General features: G+C 52.1%; 1 protein-coding gene across 1 annotated transcript; it reads left to right on the top strand.

The window, feature by feature from the left end:
* The first annotated feature begins 367 nt into the window (after window positions 1-367).
* Window positions 368-21,527, top strand: Smtnl2 (smoothelin-like 2). Its single transcript, NM_001190998.1, is given in 8 exon segments — window positions 368-820; window positions 7,901-7,988; window positions 8,649-8,888; window positions 9,427-9,502; window positions 10,384-10,563; window positions 11,480-11,597; window positions 11,830-11,981; window positions 20,397-21,527. Coding segments are annotated over 8 exon segments (1,371 nt in total). The 5' UTR covers window positions 368-430; the 3' UTR covers window positions 20,524-21,527.
* Window positions 21,528-22,962: the final 1,435 nt, after the last annotated feature.

Genomic DNA, 22,962 nt, shown 5'->3' with positions numbered 1-22,962 from the left:
CTGGTTGTTGTTCCTAGAGTAATGTCCTTCCGAGGGTCTTCTTCCCAGATCTTTCCCCGGACTGTACACCACTCCTCTCAGGTCAAGGGGATAAGGGGATATGGGACTCCTTACTATCCGAGGGATCTGCATCCCTGCAAAGGAGAGAGGGAGAGCTCTCTACTAGTGCCTCCAGGGGCCAGGCATCCCACACTAGCCGGGCCGGTCCCCAGGGGCGGGGTGTCCTGTAGCGGGCTGTCCCGCCCCCTCGGCCCCGCCTCCCCACGCGGCGCCCAGTCCTGGGGCTCTAGGGGTCTGCCCCGCCCTGCTCCCGCCCCTCCGGCCGCCCCTCAGGCTCAGCCAGCCACGGCCGGCCAGTCCTTGCAAGAAGCTGTAGGTCTCTCGTCTCCCGTGTTCTGCCGGCTGTCCGATCTGTGCGCTCTGCTCCGCCATGGAGCCAACCCCCGACGCCGAGGAGGCGCACACGGTGCGCGAGGCGCTGGGCCGCTATGAAGCGGCGCTGGAGGGTGCCGTGCGTGCGCTGCACGAGGACATGCAGGGGCTGCAGCGCGGCGTGGAGCGGCGCGTGGCCGAGGCGCTGCGCCTGGCTGGCCCCTTGGCTCGCACTGTGGCCGAGCTGCAGCGGGACAACCAGAGGTTGCAGGCGCAGCTCGAACGCTTGACCCGCCAGGTGGAGGCGCTGGGCTTGGCGACTGGTGTGTCCCCTGCACCCGGCACGCCTAGTCCGCCTCCAGCGACCACGGTTACAGACCGCGCCCCCCGCCTGGGCACCGCGCGCTTCTCCAGTCATGCTACATTCTCGCTGTCCGGTCGAAGCCCGGTGAGCCCCGGGGGTGCGGCGCGCGGGGTGTGAGCGTCTAGGAGTGTGCCTAGGGAAGTAGGGTTGGGAAGTTGGTGCCGCCCATCAGCTCCGAGTGCGTGCGCTGCCGAGCGTACTCGAGTCAGAGAGCTATACCTCCACCTGCCGCTGGGACTTGATAGCCTGGATTACACTAGTTCTCCAGAACTAGAAAGGACAGGAGAAACATTGTCATAATAGGCCCTCTGCACCTGTCTTGCACCTCTCCCGGATGGTGGTTTTGCCTTGAGATCTGCCCTCTCCCATCTGTCCCATGACTTTAAAGAGTTTGGGACGCCAGGGTTCAGTCTTTGATAGTTTACTGTCACCTGGGGCCTCACCTGCAAGTTGGAAAGGTCAGCATCCTTTACCTGTCTCCTACACCGGTTCTGTTCACGCGTCCTGTGTTGCAGCTTCACTGAGGCCTGACCATTCCGGTTGTAGATTAACCCTGATTGAATTGCCTCTGTGTGTGTGTGTGTGTGTGTGTGTGTGTGTGTGTGTGTGTGTGTGTGTGTGCGCGTGCGCGCAGTCTGGTCCAGGCTGCTCAGCAACTGTTTGGGAACTCAACATTGCAGAGGGCAGATTCTTTACTGGAAACGGACGGAGAGGGGAACTGGCCTTTAGCTGTGTCTAGATTTCTAGGGTCAGTGACTGGGCAGAGGCCCGTGTGGACCAATCTTAACACATTGGTCACGGCCTCCTGGAGTGGCAGAGCCTTGTTAGAATGTTTCCATGGTGTGTGCAGTGGCCCTTGGGTGGCATTTTCCATCCTGACCCGGAATTTGCTTGGGGTGGGGGTGGGGGTGGAGGGGTGGGACGAGTGGGAGGGGTGGGTGGGTTTCAAGCTCCAGGGTCTGAGTACACTGCACCTGCCCCCTGCCTTGGTGCATTCCCAAGGCCCTTAGATCTGCTGTGAGCCTCTGCAGGAGGACATCAGATAAATCCTTGCCCCTAGAGGTCTCAGCCTGGGTGGAGGTGACCCCAGACTGAGCAGTGGCAGTAGAGTGGGCAAAGATACCCTGCTCTAGACTCTGGTCCTTTGGCATTGGGTATTTGAGGAGGGCGTGGTGATGGAGGCTCTGCTCTTGCTGCATCTGTTGCACTATGCATGGTGCCTCGGAGCGGCCGAAAGTGTTCAAAGTCAGAGTGCAGCCTGCAGGTGTACAGGGGATGAGTTGTGAAGGCCTCAAAGTTAGCAGAGGAAATGGCCTTTGGGGGTAGGGGCAGAACGCCTGGTGTTCCCGTGTTCCACAGGAAGTGTCTAGAAATATGGAAACACTTAAATCTGCCCTGTGACTGTGATGACCTGCATGCCCGTAGTATAAACCTGCCACTGGGAATGTCACATGTGCCTAAAACACTGTGCCATCATTTGCTGCTGAAGTTTTAATACCTATTTCTGGAGGCAACTGTTCAAGTTTTTGGTTGTGAGCCTAGCCTTTAACGGCTGAGCCATCTCTCCAGCCCCTGTTCAAGTTTTAAGAAAAAAACAATCTGAGTTCCCTGGGGATTCATGCACATATATATGTGTGTGTATGGTGTGTGTGTGCGTGTGCATGTGTGTGTGTGCATGTGTGTGTGTATGGTGTGTGTGCATGTGTATGTGTATGGTGTGCGTGCATGCGTGTGTGTTTGTTTCTCCAGCTGTGACTGTTTTAAATGGGGATTTGCCGTTATTCACCAGGTAGAGTTGTTTGGGGAGCTCAGTGGGGAGGAGCAGGGTCCTCCTTGATCCTAGTACCTACCCATCCTCAGGAGTGGATGGCGGGTTAGAGGGTGACTGGAGATGAGTGTGCGACTCATCCCTGGAACATGTGAACAAACATCACTTCACTCCAAAGACAGTACTCAAGACTGGCTTGGTGAGCCAATTAGTTTATTGGGGTTATTTACAGGAGCGAGAGTAACTCAAAGGCTGTAAGATCAAAAGCCCACACTAGCAAGGGTGGTGCCTCTGGGAAGCTGCACGACCTGCAGGCAGCAGGCAGCTTGGCCAGTCTTCTCTCTCCATCGTTGTTTACGTCTAACCTCAGGGAAGGTCCTGGCCAGTATCTAACTCAGGGAAGGACCTTGTGAGTTAGCCCCCTGTGTTGTGTTCAGCGGCTTTCCCAAGTGTTTATGGGCCCTCCCCTTCCCTCTGAGAGAGAATGTCTCAATTCTAAGGAATTAGGCCGCCACAGGCAACTTAACTGTGATGGTCCAAGCAGAAGGGATGAGTCAGGTGAGCTACCTGGGACAGGAGTCCCAGAGTAGGAGTCAGCAGCAGACAGGGTGCTCTTTGGCTGAGAGAGAGAGAGAGAGAGAGAGAGAGAGAGAGAGAGAGAGAGGGAGAGGGAGGGAGAGAGAGAGAGAGAGAGAGAGAGAGAGAGAGAGAGAGAGAGAGAGAGAGAGAGAGAGGCTTAAGCTGGGGAGACTCTGGGGTCAGCAAGGATGCTCCAGCCTCTTGGGACTAAGGACAAGGGCTCAGGAGCTGCACAGTAGTCTGAGGACCTGAGAAATGTCCTAGGGCAAAGAGTAGCACCTGTAGCTGAACATTAGGGGTGGAGGATGGCCTGTCTCCAGTTGGACCCATGGGCCTATGGCTAACCCCCTTGCCTGACCCCAAGATGTACTCCCCCAGGAACAGCCATGCAGGCTCTGAGCGAGTTTGTGGTAGTGGGTACCGCTTGCCTACGAACAAGGATGATGGACAGAGTCCCAGATGGGTGCCTGAAGGAGGGCTGTCTGGTTTCTCATTCTGTATCTGTGGTAGGGCGTTGGTGTGAGGGTTCCATCCTGTGACTACAAGCCAATATTGGCTGCCCCTCTTGGTTTGTAACCAGAACTTGTGGAGACAGGTATTTTACTCCCCCCCTCCCCCAATATGGGGACTAGAGATGGGCTGAATCCAGCATGAAAGTGTTCAGAAGGGGTTGATCAGTTCACTCACTTTGGAACACACAGACCTTAAAAGCGTGTGCCTAGGAGGCAGTGAGATGGTCCCGGAAGCCTTGGAGGAGGAAGAGGGCAGACAGTCTGGTGAAATAACTAGGGGGGACTCCGCAGGAGGCTTGTGGGACAAGTACTTCACTTAGAACAGATAGGAGATACTTTGAGACATCTGCTCTCAGCTGGGCCTCAGTTTCCCTGCATTTGAACCAAGGCTGGGGTGATGGTGGGGGTGATGTAGAGGTGGAGAGATTGCTCATCGACTGAGAGCGCACACTGCTCATGCAAAGGACCCGATTTCCATGTCCAGCACCCATGCCAGGCAGCTCACAATTGCCTGTAACTCTAGCTCTGGGGGGATCCAATGCCTCTGTCCTCTGCAGGCACCTGCACCTCACCCCATGCATATAATTAAAAATAAAGTAATAAACCTAGGGAGATTGTCTTGGCCCCTTTGGACCCAGTGCAGTGAGCAGGTTAGGTTACTGTCCAGCTGATCTGGTTAACAAAACTGTCCCAAAAAATCACTGCTGTTGTCCGTCAGAAAGAAGGGAACCAGGAGGATGGGGTCCTGGGGAGGATGGCTGCAGCCTGAGGTCAGACCTGGGCCCAGGAGGCTGGCAGTGCATTGCTCCCTGGAAATGTCATCCCGAGCTAAGCTGGAGCGGCTGGCTCCCCACGGTCAAAGCAATACAGTTCCTCAGTAGTAACTGCCAAGAGCTGAGTGTCAGAGGCCCCATGGTGAGAGAAAGCAGACTCACCTTATCTGCCTGCCTTTCCCAGAGCCAGTGTGATAAGGGGGCTTAATGCTTTGTGGAGAAGTTTGGATCGAGTACTCAAAAGCTGTGGTGTGAGTGGAGATGGGCTGGGGCAGCGATTTTAACCATCCTAAGTAGGGGTTCTGCTCTGTGTGGGTTGTGCAGAGCCCACGTATGAGCTCCTATGTCCCTGACGATCAGTCTTGCAATACTATTCCTTACCCCCCAAAAAGCTTTCCAATAAGAGGCTCTCATCTCTCAGTCCCCAAACCCACATTTATCTCATCCCCTGCCTCCCCCAACCCCTGTGGAATTCCCAGGCCTCAGCTCCCTCAGAGGGCACCTCCCTTTCTCTAATACAGAGCTGAGACAGGAGACTGTGGGAGTAGGAGGCCAGCTCAACAGGACCCATCCCCAGCCCTGGGGCGCTACTGTGATTTCTGCCCTGATGCAAGCACAGAGTGGGCTCCCCAGCCATAAGGAAGATGGTGGCTCCCTGGGGAATGGATCGGCAGCCTCGGGTGGGCAAGGGCTTAGGACAAGATCTTGCTCCAGCTCGGCTGGTCTCAGCCTTTCCTTTGGTGGCTTTGCCATCTGGGAAGGTCCCACTGGGCGTTCATCCCAGGCTTTATGCTGTTCCTTCCTGCCATCTGGTTGAGCTGCACGCAGTGGGGCTTATCCCCTGGGCTAGAACACTTGCTATGAGTTCTCCTCTGCAGGGACAAGGGGCTTTGTGGGCAGAGCCCTGGATGTCACGAAGAGAGCCCTGGCCTCCAATGTGAACTTGATCACAGTCTTCAGCCATTGTTTAAGTTTGAGAACCTCCTTTTACTACACCAGGCTCCATTCCCTCTCTGTTTAGTGATAGGTTAAAGGTCATTTTAGAATAGCCCCTTGGCCTGAAACATAGGCGAGCCCCTTTTCCAGGCCAGAAGTGGTTGCAGTTTGGGGCTGGAGGAGTCAGAGGCAGGGGAACCTGGGAGTCCTGGTTCAGCTCTATCCCTGACCCTCCGCTTTGTAGAGACCCCTTAGGAATCTGGCCAGTCCTGAGGTGTAGGACCTACTTCTGCCAGTCCCCTGGGGTACTGTGGTGGGTAGAGACTAATGTGCAGGGCCAGGTATCTGGGGTGTGTGTTGTAGATACTTACATTCCTGGGAAAATGATTTCACCATCAGTTTGCCCTTTGAGGCCCTTGTCTAGACCTGTGGAACCTGTTGGACAAGAGTGGGGTGAGTCAGGGGTAGGAGGGGGGATACAGAGACCCCAGAGCTGCTGCTTGACCTCTGTGACAGTGGAGGATGGTCTTCTAGCTGGAAAGGCTGGTTCACTTTCTGCTGCTGACTTAGCACTCAGGCTTCTAGAGGTGCCCCTCCCCTCAAGTTCTAGAGTGCAAGAAGCATCAAGTATCTCGTGATCCGGAGGGCGAGCTTGACTCTCCCATCCCCCCTCTTAGAACAGAAATTGAGGGGTCTCCTGTCCAAACCCTGGGGCTCTGGGTTCTGTCCTCTGTTGCCTTCCTAGGATCCTAACCCTACAGATGGTTGCCTCACTTCGCCAGAGTCTGTTGGGGTGGCCCTGCTTCTTCATCCTGGGAAAACTGGGGTTCCTGGACTTGCCAGTTGGAGGAGCATCTGCATGAGAGGCTCGTAGATTCCCTCTCTAGCTTGTCTCTTGCCCTGGCCTCCATACCTCCGATCCAGTTTCTGCCACCATCACCAGTGACCTCTCTTTGGCTAAACACAAAGGACACATTTTCTCATCTTGACTTTCTTTTCCTTGACCTCAGGATCCCTTTGAACATGCTTCCTTCCCTGGCTCCCTCAGCCTTCTGTTGGGTTTCTTCCCACCTCCCTGGCTGCTCTACTCTCCCCTGGCTGACAGCCTTCTCAGCTCCCTGAGATGCAGGTGCTTATCTGTAAGGCTCCCAGGAGGTGGTGGAGGCCACTGATGTCTCCTTGTTTTACACTAGGTCTCAGATATGCCACCTCATGTCTCTGGTGCCCCTTACACCCATCTTCCCAAAATCAAAAAGTTGGCCGTTATCTGTCTCCTTTAGTGCCACCTTTGCTGGCTTCTGAAATATGTTCTTAACTCATGCTACGGGCTCCTTGTTCAAGTCCGGACCAGCCGGCAGCTTGAACTGCAGGGTTGTGTGGGATCACAATACTGGGCCTTTATGCCTCTCTGCTCTTGTTGTCACCAGTGGTTCTCCTGGGAATAGCTTCTGTCACTGGGTACTTAGCACACTGAGGACCTGATTTGGGTGCATTGCTTGGAGAACTCTTTGCCCCTGGAAGGCAGACTGCCTGAGGTATCACAGGCTGACTCAGTACCATCTGTGTACCTGCTGGCCCAATCCCCACCTTGGATGGGTACACAGGCACCTCCAGACCTCGCTATAGGAGGACCTGATTCACCTGGAGTCAGGGACAAACTGTCATCTGGGAAGCTTGTAGATCAGAGGAACAGCCTGGAATGATCTGGGACAGGCCCAACCAACCAATCATTCAAGCTTCCCAGGATGGAATTTTAGCAGAACTCCAGACTAGGGACAGCTCTGTCTCCCTTTGCTAGACTTATTTTTTTTTTCCTAACCTTAGAGTCATAGATACCTTTGCTGGGAAGGGAGAAAGTTTATTTTCCTCTGGCTACATGTTCTGGCTGTCCTCCCCTTCCCCTAATCACTTCCATATGCAGAGTACCTTCTTTGAGCCCTGAGGATAGCATCTGTAAAATGGGCCCAATGTTTGCTTGATGACCAAATTCCATTTGCATAGCTTGTCCCCACTCTTGATCTGAGATCCAGAGGAGATGGGTTGTGACCCAGGCCCCTTGGTGGGTTGGTAGCTCAGCCAAGATCCCAGGGTTTCTCCTGACACTCTCTCTTGTGTTTGTTCCTGTACCCCAGACCTACTGTAGCCTGGAGGGTGTGTAGAGCCAGCCAGATCTGCACATGCTATGTCTGGGGAGCTCTTGTGTTGGTTGCTTTCTTTGTCAGAAAAGCCTCAGGGTGACTTGGCTCCATGTCTATTTTTGTCCCCAAAAGACCTTGCACCTCACTCTATCTGCTTCTTCCATGTAGACAGTCCTAGCTGTAGGGGACAGGGCCCTAGCCCTGCCACGCATCGTCTGGTGTGTGTGTGTGTGTGTGTGTGTGTGTGTGTGTGTGTGTGTGTGTGTGTGTGTGTTTTCTGGACCATTGCTTACCATTGTACCTTCTGTGTGATCCTTTCTTCCCCAAAAGAGTGAAGTTTTTGCCTCCAGAACCAGTAGGGATTTGGGGAAGTGCCTTTAGGGTGGGCAGCTGATGGGACCTTGGGATGGGCATCTGGCTCCCACCGACCGGGTTCAGTAGTGTTGGTGCCCCCGCAGAGCATGGAACATGATGAAGTCAGTGACCTCGAGGTGAGACGAACTTCAAACTCATGCATCATGGAGAATGGACACCAGCTGGATGCAGGTAGGAGCCAGCAGCAGAAGCGGGGCCGCTGGGTGGGAGCTGAGGTTCAGGGCCTCAGCCAGCCATCTCTGCCAGCCATCTCTTGGCTTTGGGGGCAGGTGCTTGAGACTGAACTCCAGGAAGAGACACTGCAGGGGAGCTATTCAGTCTGTAGTAGAACCCCTAAAATGCAGAGAGCCTGGTGCAGCGGCACACACCTTTAATCTCAGCACTCAGGAGGCAGAGGCAGGCAGATCTCTGAGTTTAGAGGCCAGCCTGGTCTACAGAGTGAGTTCCAGGACAGCCAGAGGTACGTGGTGAGAGCCTGCCTTGAGAAAACAAAATAAAACAAATAAAATATACAAAGAAGTGAGACTTTAAGGAAGGGATCTTCCCCATTTCTGGAAGAAAGCAAGCAGAGGCTGAGAAATTGTCCATTAATAGAAGTGGGTAGAGTGTCCTAAGCTGGTGACAGGGGAGGTTGAGGAGAATCAGGTCTGAGTGGTGCAGTAAGATATATGTGGTGATGGAGGTAAGGGAGGCTGGAGTGGTCAGAAGGCTTTCTGAAGGAGCTGGGAACAATGCTCAGAGAAGCAGGAGTCCTCTTGGACTGAATGTGGGGGAATCTGAGGCGTCTGTGTCTGCCATAGCTGATGTACTCTGGTTGGTCATGTGTTACAGGTTCAGCCAACGGATCCTCTGAGGTCCAAGCCTCATCAGCCCAGGAGTCCCCTAGACCACGCCCTGTGAGCCTCTCCTTGCGGCTGCCCCACCAGCCGGTCACAGCTGTCACCCGAGTCTCTGAGAAATTCTCTGGGGAGACCTCAGCTTCAGCTCTGTCACCCACATCTGCTGCTATTGTGGGGGGCTTCACCCCAAGCCCTAGTGAGGCCATCAGTCCTTGGACTCCTAGTCCCACTGGTATGATGAAGGGGTGATATGGGGGTCAACTCCACCTCAGGGTGGGTGAGAGAGGACATGGCCTGGGTGGGGGTTGGCAGGAGACTCAGGACACCCAAGTCAAAACCCCAGCCCACCATATTCTCTGTCCCAGAGACCTGTCCTTACCACATTCCTTTCCAGAGATGCCATTAAGTGGGGGAGATTATGGCAGGTTGAGACCATGGTTACCTTCTTTATTGGTCCTGTGGCAGGACCTTTATTGGACCTGTGGCAGGTCTTTGGCAGGTCTTTATTGGGCCTGTGTCTTATATCCTAGTGTATGACTTGGGCTGGCGCTGTCCTGGCTTCTCAAGGAAGGTGTTGGGACAGTACTTGGTCACACAGTGTTGGGGACCCCGGGCTTTGTGACCTCAAGAGCAGGGAGGGGACAGTTGGAAGGACTTCTTGGATGTCACTGTCCTGAGATAGTGCCTACTGAGCCCTAAATCTTGCTGGTCTGCAGAGTGGTGCTGAGTAGGGCCAAGTCTGTTGTTTCCGTCTTTCCTTGGTTTTATAGAGAAAAGTTCCTCCTTCACACGGTCTTTGTCTGGCTCTGGGTATGGAGCAGTGACAGCTGGCAAACGCAAGGACAGGTGAGTCTGTGGCTCCGAAGGTTGCTCTGCCTGGGACCTGCACTGCAGGGGTCTCTGGGCTGCACGTCTAGGGAGACACTGTAGAGCCGAGCTGTAGGCTGGCAGGCAGAGTTAGAGCTGGGGAGGGAGGTGCCCAAGGTTGGTTGGCTGCCGCTTGGCTCCTTTGACCTTCAAAACAAGTCGGTTAAAATGTTGCTAGTGTGTGTGGGGCAGTGACAGGGTGGTGTAGGGAGTGGGGGAGTCTCAACCTCTCTGGGAGGAAGGTGGGCAGGATGACATTTGACTTGATGCTGTCTATCCTGGCTGGGGACCTGAGTGAGGTACTTGTTGCCTCAGGAAGGGCAGGTACCTAGAGAGGCTCAGGGTTAAAAGCTAACTTTGGCTGACTAAGTAGACGTGAGGATAGGGGAGGGGTAGCAAGATGGATTTCTTTTTTTTTAAATAATAAAAGGGGAATTGTGACTTCCTGGCAGATTGTTCCAAGGGCTTAACAAAGAGGGTCCTATCTAGAAGTGGTGGAGGAGGGGGCCTGGTCTGGCTCTGGGTCTACCCCTTGCCCTTCCAAGGCATTGACACTTACCAAGGGGTGGCAGTTGTGTCTTGAGAGGGGGCCGCTTTCCCTCCCTAGTTGGGTGCACTGGCCAGGTGTGCTACCAACTGCAGCTCAGTTCATGAAACCTGCAAAACCAGTTGGGACCTGAGCAGGTGGGACTTGTTCCCCCACTGCTTCTCCAAGGTCTAGGGGTCCCTGATAGGTATAAGCTGTCTACCTCAGTGTGTCGTGGACACGCACACAGGGTGAGTGTTCCACCTGGGACCCAGGGGAGCGCCTGGCGAGGGGCCGGTTGGTTGTGTTCCTGACCTCATGATTTTCTCCTCAGCCCTCCACTGGTGACCCCACCACAGTCACCCCCATCCTCACAGCCTCCAGCTATGACTCAGGCCTCTCGCCAGGGAGAGCGTCGCAGGGAACTGGTGAGGTCGCAGACGCTGCCTCGTACTTCAGGGGCGCAGGCTCGGAAGGCGCTGTTTGAGAAGTGGGAGCAGGACACAGCAAGCAAGTATGGATCTTCTATCGCTGAGCTAGCCCAACGAGCTCCCAGAGCAGGCCCAACCACGGTCATGGTCCTTCAGGCATAGCATAGCGAGGCTGAACCCTGACTATTTCCCAGTGGGATGTTCCCAGGATCAGATCTCTCAGGCAGAGGCCAAGGTCAGGGCTGTTTAACAGAGCTGACTGAGGTTGAGGAGTTCCTTTTGTAGGGAAAAGAGGGCTGTGGGGCTCAGGACTGGGCCAGGCTAGTGAGAGATGCTCCCCTGCACTTGCAGGTACCCCAGTCTTCTGCTCCCTCAGTGTCCTAGGCCATCCTTGCATCTGAATAACTGCTTCTTCATTTTCTGGGCATGACCTGAGAGTCTTGAGAGGGAGGCCCAGCTGTGGGTCTGGTCTTGCTTGAGGATAGAAGAAATGGCGCAGTGGGACCCAGGGCCTCACCAGTCACTCCCTGTTAGAGACGAGGCCCTTAGATTGCAGCCTCCTTTGCAGATTTATTCGGGGTTCTTGTCAGTGTGTGGTATTGATGTCTGCTGAGTGCAGGTTACTGTCCTTCTGGGATGATATTCCGTTCTACTGAAGGAATCAGATCCAGGAAGCTCCCCCTGCCCCAGCAGCTTGCCTTCTGGCACTACCGAAGCCAAGAAGGAAGGCGGGGAGAAAAGAATGGAAAGATTGTTCAGGAAGCGGGTTGGGGTCCATGACACCCAGGTCCTTTGTTTTGGGATTCCCCAGGGACCTCTCCTTCCTCTAGGGATACTAACAGGGGTGCTAGAAAGCCCGTTGTGGATAGGAGGCGGCATGGCTGATGTGTGGCACTGTGCTGTGACCACAGCTATAGCATGTGGGTTGAGTACTGACCAGAAGGTGTAGGGATGTTCTCTTCATTGGCTCCCACAGCAGGCTTGCCCCTCTCTCCACAGGGGCAAAGGTGAGACCAGGGCCAAACTAAAGAGGTCACAGAGTTTCGGTGTGGCCAGTGCCAGCAGCATCAAGCAGATCCTGCTCGAGTGGTGCCGCAGCAAGACTGTGGGCTATCAGGTGAGTGGACGGAGACCAGCCAGGCCTATTGCCTGCCCTCGACTTGCTGGCGGGGCAAGATCCTGCCAGGTTGGGGAGGGATGGGAGCAGGGAGCTTATATCTTCTGAGTGGTACCCAACCTACCCAGCATGGCTTGCTGTTCATTGTGTTGGGACTGGAGAATCTGCTCAGAGGGTTGATTTAGGTGTCAGGAGTGGGGTTCCTGCTGACTTCTGCTTTTTCTGCTTGTAGCATGTGGACCTGCAGAATTTCTCCTCCAGCTGGAGTGATGGGATGGCCTTCTGTGCCCTAGTGCACTCATTCTTCCCTGATGCCTTCGACTACAATGCCCTGAGTCCCACACAAAGGCAGAAGAACTTTGAACTGGCCTTCACCATGGCTGAGTAAGTATGGCAGGTCCCAGCCTAGACCCTGAATACAACTTCTGCCCTGGTTAAGATCAGGACACACAGACAGCTTTCCAGTGAGCTTAGGGACCTTGAGGCCATCCAGTCTGTCTTTCTCTTGTCTGAATGGTAAGACAAGAGTCACACACTGCTCAGTGATGGAGCTGTTTCTGCTCTTCCTGCCTCCTTGCTGGGTGCTCAGCCTTTGCTGTACAGTCTGGGAAAGCAGCCACAGCAGAGCCCAAGGGACAGTGGGGCAGGGGCACTGTGTACCTCCCCTTAGGCTGGTGTCAAGGTCCTCAGCAGGAAGCTGGGACCACCTGGTGTATTTTAAATGTAGATTATATCTCCCTAAATACTGTCATAGCATGGTCTGTGGAGTCACTTTTGGCTTTAGACTTGTTTCCTGTTACTGTAACAGTATATTAGAGGCTAGGTGATTCATAAGGAGGTTTATTTTGGCTCCTGGTTCTGTAAGCTGGACATTCAGGAGCAAGGTGTTGGGGTCCGCTTGGCTTCTGATGAGGGTTGTTCGTGTTCATGATGGGAAGTTGCGGACCAGTTGTCATCTGTGTCAGCAATTGGCGGATGGAGGGGCTTGGTGCTTTATAACAACCTCTTCTTGGGATAACTCACCCACTCTTTTGAGAAGCACATTAATCCCTTCCTAAGGGTGGATTCCTGATGATCTAAATTACTCTTAAAGCCCCACTACCTTTCAACATTATCATAGCAGGGATCAGGCCTCAACATGTGTCTGGGTGGGGGCAAGCCATATTCAAACCATAACACTTGTCTTGTATGTCCCACTCATAGGGGGAGGACCTGGGGGAGGTGAGCACAGTTCTGGGATCAGGATATGCTTGGAAAACCCGTTTGGGAGCAACGCTGAGAGTTGTCAGGACCCTGTGGGTCACAGGTGTGTGTTCCAGCTGGGCAGGGCGTGTATTAATTGCTTTTTTTTTTTTTATTTCTGTGACAAAATATCTGATTAAAGCAACCAAGGAAGGAAGGTTTTAAAGGGATTGAGTGTGTCACTGAGGGGAGCAAGGCAACAGAAGAATTTCAGGTGCACCACAGGCATGAAGCAGAGATAGATGGGTGGACGGACGGATGGACGGACAGACAGACAGACAGAGGTGTGCTGATGCTCCATGCATATTTTCCTTTACATTTGGTACAGGGTCCTCAGTCCATAAGGCAACCCCTCCATTCAGGATGGGTCTTCTCAGTTAAACCTCTCTGGGAACGTTCTCACAGACACACCCAGAGGTGTGTGCTTCTATGCTGATTCTAAATCCAGTCAAGTTAAGGTCAGAGGAGAGCAGCCCTGGGGTGTGTTTCCTGTAAAGACTCATTCTGAGGGTATGGGCGGGAATGTGAGAAGGGGCAGGCAGCAGCGGTGAGACGGTGCATTCTCAATAGCCGTACTACTTCTCAGTACCGTGACTGGGCCTCGGCACAGTTTGAGTGAGTTTGGGTAAATACGAGCGATGTTCAAACCTGGCCCCTGCCTTCTTTGTACTACCCTGGGGCATACCTTGAGGGAGAGTATTACAAGCTCTAGGCCTGTTGTTGCTGGAGCTGAGTGTACCTGAGAGGAGCTAAGCCAAGGACTCATGCAGCCAGCTTACTGGGACCGGGCAGGGAGGGGCCTGCCCTGATAAATGCTCTGACTTCCTTGCCCCTCCTGTCCTTGGCCCTTGCATGGCCTCTGGTTGGTTAACCCGGGTCAGAGGATCAGGGCATCACCACAGGGCTCCTGAAGAAGAGAGCAGGACACAGACAGTAATACTCCGGCCTTCCTGGTGCTCTCTGAAGAGTAGAGAGAAGGAAGGCCAGCTCCAGAGTTGTTCTTTGTGCCTTTGTGCTTCCTCTTGCAGCCTCTGAGGGACTGACTATGTTTGTCCTGGTTGTGCCCTCAGGCCGCACATCTTTACTTGACCTCAGAGATTGGGCTGGGGGAGGTGCTATCTTCATTCCATTTCCTGCCCAAGCTCCCCAGCTCTGGTCCTCCACATTAGGACCTAAGCCTGGACAGAGAAGGAGGGGACGGAGCAAAGGGTCTCATAACCCATGCTTGGTATTGGAAGCCTGCCTGAAGCCATGGCCACTGTCCTTCTCTGAGGCAGACGTGCTTCCTGTGAGCAGAATGGGGGCTCTGGCTCTCAGCTCTTCAACCTGAGGCTTGGGGATAGGGGTCCATGCCCGTTGTGTTGATTTGAATTCTAGGTCTCTTTTGGGATCAGAGGAACGCCTTGTGTACTTTCAAAGCCTTCCCTTTCTTGGCTGCTAGGGATTAGCTGTCATCCTAATAGCAGAAACAGCTTGGATGGGTGTGTTACGCAACTGGATCCAGACGATGGTGGACTTGGGCCAAGGGTCGTGGCGCGCGGTCGAGAGGGGTGGTTCATAGGAAGAGGCCCGGCTGCTTGAAACTCTGGAGTGACGGCTGTCAAAATTCAGACTACAATGTTTGGGATCAGGGTTCCCATTACATACCCCCAAACTCACCCAAGTCAAAGAGGCTAGGTTTAGCTTACGGGAATTCTTTGTCATGAAATCTAGAGGGCTAGACAGAGCCAGTTTATGCCCTGGCCACCTTGGTCACCTAGAGCCAATGATCCAACTGGGTTGTAGCGGGGAGAGGGACAGTCTTAGGCAACGTGGGGGTGGCCCAGTGCCCCATGTTCTGAGGAGCATACATAACTTCCCTAGGCAATTAGGGCCAGAGTTACTCTGGGACGTGCTTTCCCAGCCGGAGGTTTGTGAGCGCAGTGTCTCAAGACTCCACACAGATGTTTCTTCTATTCTCAACCTCGGGGGAGGGTGGTGGTGGCTGGGCCAGGTTTTGTCTCCCTTCTCTCCCCGAGCAAACAGCAGGATAGGACCTTGGCCTTACCTCCCGGTGGCCTGAGTCTGCTCCCAGCTGGGGAGGGGAGCGGGGTGTGATGGGGCCTCTGAGATGACTTCTGGCTTTTTCGGTGACTGCAAAGAGTAGGGAGGGCCATCAGAGGCAGGTCTGTGTGGGAAGCTTACTCAGTGCCTGGGAAAGTACCTCCCCTTATGAGTCATCTGTGGGATTGTCTCCCAGGTACAAGGGAGAGAAGGCTGTGGAGGTGGGCTTGCTTCCCAGGGTCTTCTGGGAAGGCAGTACGCTTAGATCTTTGGTTTCTTGGACAGTAGCTGGCTAGAAAAGCTGCATGGGACACTTGCCTGAGGACGTTGGAGCCAAAGTCAGCATCATAGGTTAGCCAGCAGCAACTGATGGATCATGGTACCCTTGGAAGTCTTTGGGAGCCACGAATGCAGAAGGCGTCTCAAAGAGACAGGTTTGGGAACAGACAGCCCAAGCTGAGAGGAGCCTGGTGTCCAACCAAGGCATGACCTTTGGAAGAAAAAGTGCCCACTGATAGTGTTCTTAAACTGTTCATCCAGAAAAGGAGCACTTCCATAACTTTCCATGAGCAAGTGTCTTCAGGGCATAGAATGCACCAGGAGTCTTGGGAGCAAATGTGTATACCACCCCTACTCTCTGTAATTTCTGGGCCCAGCGGTTCCTTGTCTCCTAATCTGTGTGAGTGATGTCTTGCTGACAGCGATGGCGTCCCTCGCCTGACAGGTGTTTAGGGCCTGGAACAAGGGCAGAGCAGCTCCTTTTATGGAAAGGGCAATGCAGGGTGGGTGCCTGACCCTTCTGAACCTTTCCTTCCCACCCCAGCCCATAGCACGGGAAGCCGCAGGACACGCAGCCCAAGGCTTCCCGCTTGCCCTGTGCGGAATGCCCCTGCTCTCCAGTTACACGCAGCAGAAGGGGCTTGAGTGCTATTTGCAGTGCCCATGTGTCCCTGTCTAAAACCAGATGGGAGGCAGCGGTCCCACCCCTGGTCTGCTTTTAGTGCAGTCTTAAAACTTACCCCAGCCCCTCCTCCATGATCCGGGGTCGCTGAAGATGCAATAAAGAGTAAAATGTGTGTTGTAGTAAGCCAGCATCACCCCTGCTTCAGGCTGTTTGGGTGACACTTGACGTCATCCGAGCTGTGTGGACTTCTCCATGTAGTTTGCATTACTTAAAACAAGTTTAGGTCACTGTGACAAAAGCACATCTTTTAGATGGAAAGGCCAATTGGGGCCTCCAGTTTTTTGACACTTACATATTTTAATAGAAGTCAGCAGTAGCTGTCCCTGTCTTGGATTCTGTGTTCTGGGAGACAGACAGCTGCAGATCACTAAGTCCCGTGCTTTCCTGTCAGCAGTTCGAGGAATCTTGCTGCCATTGTAGCTGACACCATGGTGTCTCTGAAGGAGCATATTCTACCTGAAGGGGCAAGCTGGGGTGAAAGGAAAGTGCCCTCAAGGGTCAGCTCCGAGCCAGGCAATAGCATCAAAGGCAGGGATGGATACTGTTGGACCCGTGGGCTGGAGAAATGGAGCTCCTTAGAGAAGGGGTTGAGTGAAGGGCAGAGGTGGTTGAGGAAAGAGAGTACTCAGAGATGTTGACTGCATGGTGTGCTGTGGTTCTGTCTTAGAAACTGCACTCACCCCGACTGCTCCACTTAGAAATGACAGTGTGGCAGGGTGGGGACCAGTTCTCTGTCCTCCTGCAGGGACCGCCAACACTTTGTCCATGATTTGCTGTCAGGGCAGTGGAGGGTGACACCAGGGTGAGGCCTTCACTCCCATCATCTTTGTAGCTACCCTTATCTGGAAGACTTTCTTTCTGGACAGGGCATGGAGGAGTTTGCTGGAGCATGTCTGAAGTCTCTAGAAGGAAGGAGGGGTTTCCTTGATACCTTCTGCACGGGTCAGGGACATCTGGGACAAGCCAGCCATTCTGAATATCCTTGAAGTGGCCTAGAGAGGAGTCAGGATGCACTTGGGGAGAGTATCCTCAGGGGAGGTGCAGAAAGCAGATCTCAGTTTAGGGAGAGACATAGGTGCGAAGGTTTATTCCAACAGGAGAAGGGCTTTCTTGTGGAGGGGAGTGAGAGGTGAACTGTACCAGGAAGCCAAAGAACATCTGTGACCTAAGGAACAGTTTCCTGGTGGCCAGAGCCTCCTGCAGAGGGGTCAGAACAGCCCTGGGCCTGTGGGAGGGAAGAGGGAGAGAGTCTTCATACAGACAAGGTAGTGTCTAAGTCTCTTCCAAAGCTGACGTCCCAGGCTTCTAGTGCTGTCCTTTGATGAAAGACCATCAAAGGGATCGTGGAAGCTACCACTGTCAGTGGACAATATAGGCTCATGCGGCTTGGTTTGCATGCACCTGGGGGTTTGTGAGGCCTGAGAGAGAGAGAGGATGTGGGACTGGGGTTCTCCCTGCAATGTCATGGTGGGGTACCACATGACAAGCGATAACATCTCAAGGTGAACTCAGGTCCCCAGCCTCCGAAGGATTCAAGAATTTTCAAATCTTGGCTACAGGGCACCTTTGTATGCCGACATCTCTGACACCAAACCCTGCCTTGGTCTTTTTTGGGGAGAAAGGGTGCCAAACCCACTTGTCACCATCTTGTAACCTCTGGGTTCCCTTACAGGTCACCCTCTGCAGCCCCAGGGGGAGACGGGAGGCGGGAATGGGATCCGGGACAGATGTCTCCATTTCGCTTTGACATTTGGTTTCTGGCCAGCTCTCCAGAGCAGAGCCCAGCTGCTGCTAATGTTACAGTCTTTGTCTGGGGAGCAGGCTGCCCAGGGAACTGTTCTGTGAAAGTGTTGTGTGAATTGTGCTGAACTGGCTGCAAACTCTGGGATGGGATGGAGGATTCCTGACTTGCCTGCTGGGGTCTCCCATCTGGTCAGGCTCTGGGGAATAAAGACAATATGGAGGCATAGCCTTTCAGCAAGCCTGCTGGGAGTCAGGGTGAGCAGAGGCTGATTCTGACTGACTGCCCAGGAAACGGGTACTGACAGGTGACAGGGTCGCCAGCATTGGCATCCGACTAGCAGTTTATATTTCATATCCAGGTTCTTTCCCCCGTTATCTGCTCTGCCATGTATGTATGTGTGCATCCTTATGTGTATGTGTGTGTGTATGTTATATGTGTATTGTGCATGCGTGTGTGTATTTATGTGTATGTTTGTGTATGTATGTGTGCGTGCATACACATGTGTATATGTGCATGTGTGTATGGTATGTGTGTGTGCATGTGTGTGTATGTTTGTATGTATGTATGTGTGTGTGTATGTGTATGTATATGTGTGTGTATGTTTTGCATGGGTGCTTATACATTAGTGTGTGGGTGTGTGTACCCACCCACATGTGTGCATGCAAAATGCCAGAGGAAGATAATGTGTGACTTCCTCTATTGCTTTCTGACTTTGTGACTTGAGCCAGGGTCTCACAGAACTGGCAGCTCACCATTTCATATAGGCTGGTTAACTGTCGAACTCCCGGGATCTGCCTGTCTTTGCTCCTGTGGTGCTGGGGTTAAAGACGTGTGCATCCCTGCTCAGCTTTTCTTGTTTTGTGAGACAGGTTTTCTCTGTGTAGCCTTGGCTATCTGAGAACTTGTTTTGTAGACCAGGCTGGCTTCAAACTCACAGAGATCTTCCTGCCTCTGCCTCCTAAGTGCGGGGATTAAAGGGATGCACTACCATGCCTGGCCATGCTCAGCTTTTTTGTGGGTGCTGGGGATTTGAACTCAGATCCTCATTGCAAATACTGTTACCCACTGAGCCATCTCCCCAGGAGAGCTGTTCTAATGGGTTCATGTTTTTAGTTCTGATACACTTTTTGCAGAGGACTGAAGAGGGCAACAGATATTTTTGATATAAGGTTTGTTGAATCCATGAATGCAGAGTCTGTGGTTACAGAGGGTCAATAGCATGTATGTATTTGCTGAGTCACGGGTAAACTCCCCTTCCTTACTGTGGGTCATGTGTGTATGCGCATGTGTGTAGGTCAAAGATCAAAGGTGCCTGGGGCTCATCAGGCAGGCTAAGCTGGCTGGTCAGTGAGCCCCAGGGACTTGCTTGCCTCCGACTGTCCCCTCCCCCCAGGGCTGGGATACAAGTGTGCACCACTATGCCTGGTTTGTTTGTTTTTTTTTAAACTTGGATTTTGGAGATTTTACCAGGCCCTTGTGTTTGCAAGGCAGGCACTGAATGAACTACGTCTCCAGCTCTGTGAGTCATGGTCTTACTTTTGTTTTGTTTTGTTAAGGCTGGCTTTCATTTTGTAACTCTGGATGGCCTAGAACTCACTAGGTCAACCAGGCCTGCCTCAGACTTAGGGATCCAGCTGTGTCTGCCTCCCAAGTGCTAGGACCAAAGGGCTGCACGAAGTACAAGGCTGGACCATGGTTTTTGTCTATTTGCTTCTTTGTTTTGTTTTGTGTAGCTGTGTCTATCCACACATGGCTGTGTGTCCATGAGCTCCAGTGCCCCAGAACTGCTCAGGTACCCTGAAGTTACACATGGTTATGAGTCATTTGATGGGGGCTCTTGGAACTGAGCTCAGGTCCTCTGTGTAGCAGTAAAGGCTCTTAACTACTGAGCCATCTCTCTGTCCCCTGGATTGTCTTTTTGTTTGTTTGTTTGTTTGTTTGTTTAAGTTTAAAAACTATTTCAGAGCTGGGCATGAAGGTACATTATCATAATCCCACCATTTAGGAGGCTTGGTCAGGGGAACCATGAGTTTAGGGCTATGCTGGCTATGCTGGGCTACACAGTGAGCTCCCATCTCAAAAAAAAAAAAAAAAAAAAAAAACCCACAAAAATAGCTGGGCTGTGGTGATGCATGCCTTTAATCCCAGCCCTGGGAGGCAGAGGCAGGCAGATCTCTGTGAGTTTGAGGCCAGGCTGGTCTACAGAGCGAGTAGCAGGACAGACAAGGCTTCACAGAGAGAATAAACAAATAAATAAAATAAGAACAAACATACTGTTTGAGGAAGCAGATGGACAAATTTATCATTTTTGCCTCCATTTTACGTTTGCTTTCACAGTTCTTGTCAATTTTCCACGTGATGCTGATGTGTCATTTCCTTACTTCTTTTTTTTAAAGATTTATTTATTTATTATATATAAGTACACTGTAGCTGTCTTCAGACACACCAGAAGAGGGCATCGGATTCCATTACAGATGGTTGTGAGCCACCATGTGGTTGCTGGGATTTGAACTCAGGACCTCTGGAAGAGCAGTCAGTGCTCTTAACCGCTGAGCCATCTCTCCAGCCCATTTTCTTACTTCTATATGAACTGCATAGGTGGTTTGCGTCTGTGGGAGTCTGGGAAATACCCCATGGACTCAGCAGCTCCCAGGGTTCTATAGAGACCTTGATTCCCTTCCGGTGTGTACTTGAGCGCCGCAGGCTCAAGGCAAATCCTGTTTGGGGACAGTGATAATAATCGCCCAGTGGTGGCACTGGTTGTTGCTCATGGGGACCATGCATTGATGGGGCTTCTGTGTTTCAGGAATCTGGCCAACTGTGAGCGCCTCATTGAAGTGGAGGATATGATGGTGATGGGCCGCAAGCCGGACCCCATGTGCGTCTTCACCTATGTGCAGTCGCTCTACAACCACCTGCGTCGCTTTGAGTAAAGCCTGGAGTGGCCAGGAGAAGAGACTCTGAGGTCCCTCATGTTCCCCCATGGCAGCCTGACCCACAGGAGGGGAGCTGCCTCTCTGGTGTGAGCTGTTATTTGTTCTCTGACATGTGACCACGTGCCCCTCACACTCAGTTACTGATTAAAAGTATTGATGAGGCTAAGCTGAGCCCCACAGCCCCTCACAGCCAAGGGCTGGAAGGAGAAGGCAAAACTCGAGAGTCAAAGAAATTGGTGCTAAGTAATGATCTTCCTATGGGGAGTGCTCATGGTTTCCCCTCTGGTGAATTTGATATATTGGCTGGACAGGGTTCCATTGATTATCAAGTTTTCTTTCTTCCTTTTTTTTTTTTCCTATCAAAATACCAGAGGTGTGTTTTGTTTTGTTTTAAACTTCCTCACACTCTTGTTGGTCCCTTTCTCCTCTCCCTCTGGGCCACTGCCAGGAAACAGATTAGTCAGCCCCAGGACCTGGGTAACAGATTATCTTCCTATCATCTCTTCTCTGTGGGGAGGTGGCAAGGTTTCCACCTAGACCCAGAGGGGCTTCTGGTACTCACAGGAGACCCCACAAGTGTCTAGCTAAGGAATGGTTACTCGGGTGCCCAGGGAGGAAGGATAGATAGGTCCTGAGCAATGAGAGATTCCCATTTGCTCCAAGTATTTATAAAAAAGGATTGCATCTATGCCACTGACCTGTTTGTACACAAAAGATGTGTCAGTCTTTGCTTGGGTTTGTTATTTCTGTTTGGGAAACGGGGAGGAGGGTTGGGCAGTAAGAGATTGCATAGGTTTAAACAGAGGTCTACTGAAATCATACCTTAGTTGTTTATGTATTTAAAACCACTGGCCTGGGAGGCTGAAAATGACATTTACTGTCTACCAATGTACTTGTCCCTCAGCCATTTCAATGTTGAAGGATTGTGAACGGAAAATGTACCCCCTGCCGATCTGTCCCTTAGATATTGGCAAATATATTATGATAAAAAGTGGCCCAAAGTTGATAGTTTCGAGTGGTCATTGTTTTTGTTTTGTGTATGTGTGCACACATGCATGTGTGTGTGTCTTTCCTTCTTTCTTCCTTCCTTTCTTCCTTTCTTTCTTTTTATAATGCAAGGGGTTGGGGGGTTGAACCCATGTCTTCTAATATGCAGGCATGCTCTCACCACTGAGCCCCTCCTGCCCCTGCCCCTGGGGTGGTCCCTTTCGTGGAAGCCCATCAAGGAATGCTGGTTTTATTTCACAGATGTTTGGCAGTGGAATTTGGATAGAAACCCCGTTAGAGTCCACAAAGCTACAGGCCTTAGCTTATTCTTCCCTAAGACTGAAGCTTCATTTTATAATTGAGTTGGATGTTAGCCAGAGACTTCTAAACCTCCCTTGAAGGACCTAATATGGGGTCTTCACTTCACCTGATCCCCTTTGAGTGGGGTCACCCCTGTGCCCGAGGTGTTGGCTACTTAGGACACAATGTCCTCAGGGACCCTGGGCTCTATGGTAGAGCTTGCAGGTGATTTGAGAGTTTTCAGTGGCTCCATTTGCTCAGGCTATGGCCTTGATCCATCTTTTGGGTTTTCCCATGGTGGGAACCATTTCCTTCCTGCCTCTCTCAGCATTTGTAGGCTTGGAGAGCCTTATCCTTAGCAGAGACATACATACTGGGGCTTAGGGTTTCCAACTTAAAGCCAACAAGGGCACACTGGGGCTCTATAAACAGCATGCCTATATGTCACTGAGTAGTCCCACATGGCAACCATGCTCTCCTGAGTGGCAGACATGGCCGTCTGCCTCTGCATATAAAATACAGCAGATCTTCCTGGGATGAGGAATTGCTTCTCTTAAACTGCAGGAACAGTCTCCCTTGCGTCCCACCTTCAGAATATTACAGACTAGGTGTGTTTAGGGTTGGCTCCATGATGTCCTTGTTTACAGTTGTGTGTGTGTGTGTGTGTGTGTGTGTGTGTGTGTGTGTGTGATGTAGAATTAAAAGTAATGTTTTGGCCCAGGTATGGTGGTACACATTTGTAATTCAGCAGTCAGGAGATGGAGAAAGAAGATTCTAGTTTCAGTCCAGCTTGGGCTACATTGTTAAGGACACGTCTCGAAGAAGGGAAGAGGCATTTTAAAGTTGATTACCTCTAAGGCCAAGTGTGAAGTGTCAGGGAATGGAGGGGAGTGGAAAGAGTCAACCTCGAGACATTTTGAGATTCTATTTCTATAGACTATGTTTCTGTATTATATGTTGAATACATACACATGTATGTATACCTGTATGTTCTACTTCCTTTTCTTTCCCCTCTTCCCCATCACACTGTGTCTCCCTTCTACTTCCATTTAACATGTACATATATGGTTTTACGTGACTATATAACACTCGGTAAGCACGAGTGAGAGAGAACAGGATACCCGAGCCAGGCATCTTCCGACCGGATTA

The sequence above is a fragment of the Rattus norvegicus genome, chromosome 10 (genome assembly GCF_021556685.1).
Source record: "Rattus norvegicus strain SHRSP/BbbUtx chromosome 10, alternate assembly SHRSP_T2T, whole genome shotgun sequence".
Lineage (NCBI taxonomy): Eukaryota > Metazoa > Chordata > Mammalia > Rodentia > Muridae > Rattus > Rattus norvegicus.
Note: the sequence above shows the minus strand (reverse complement) of the source record. Positions and strands in the feature narration are given on the sequence as shown.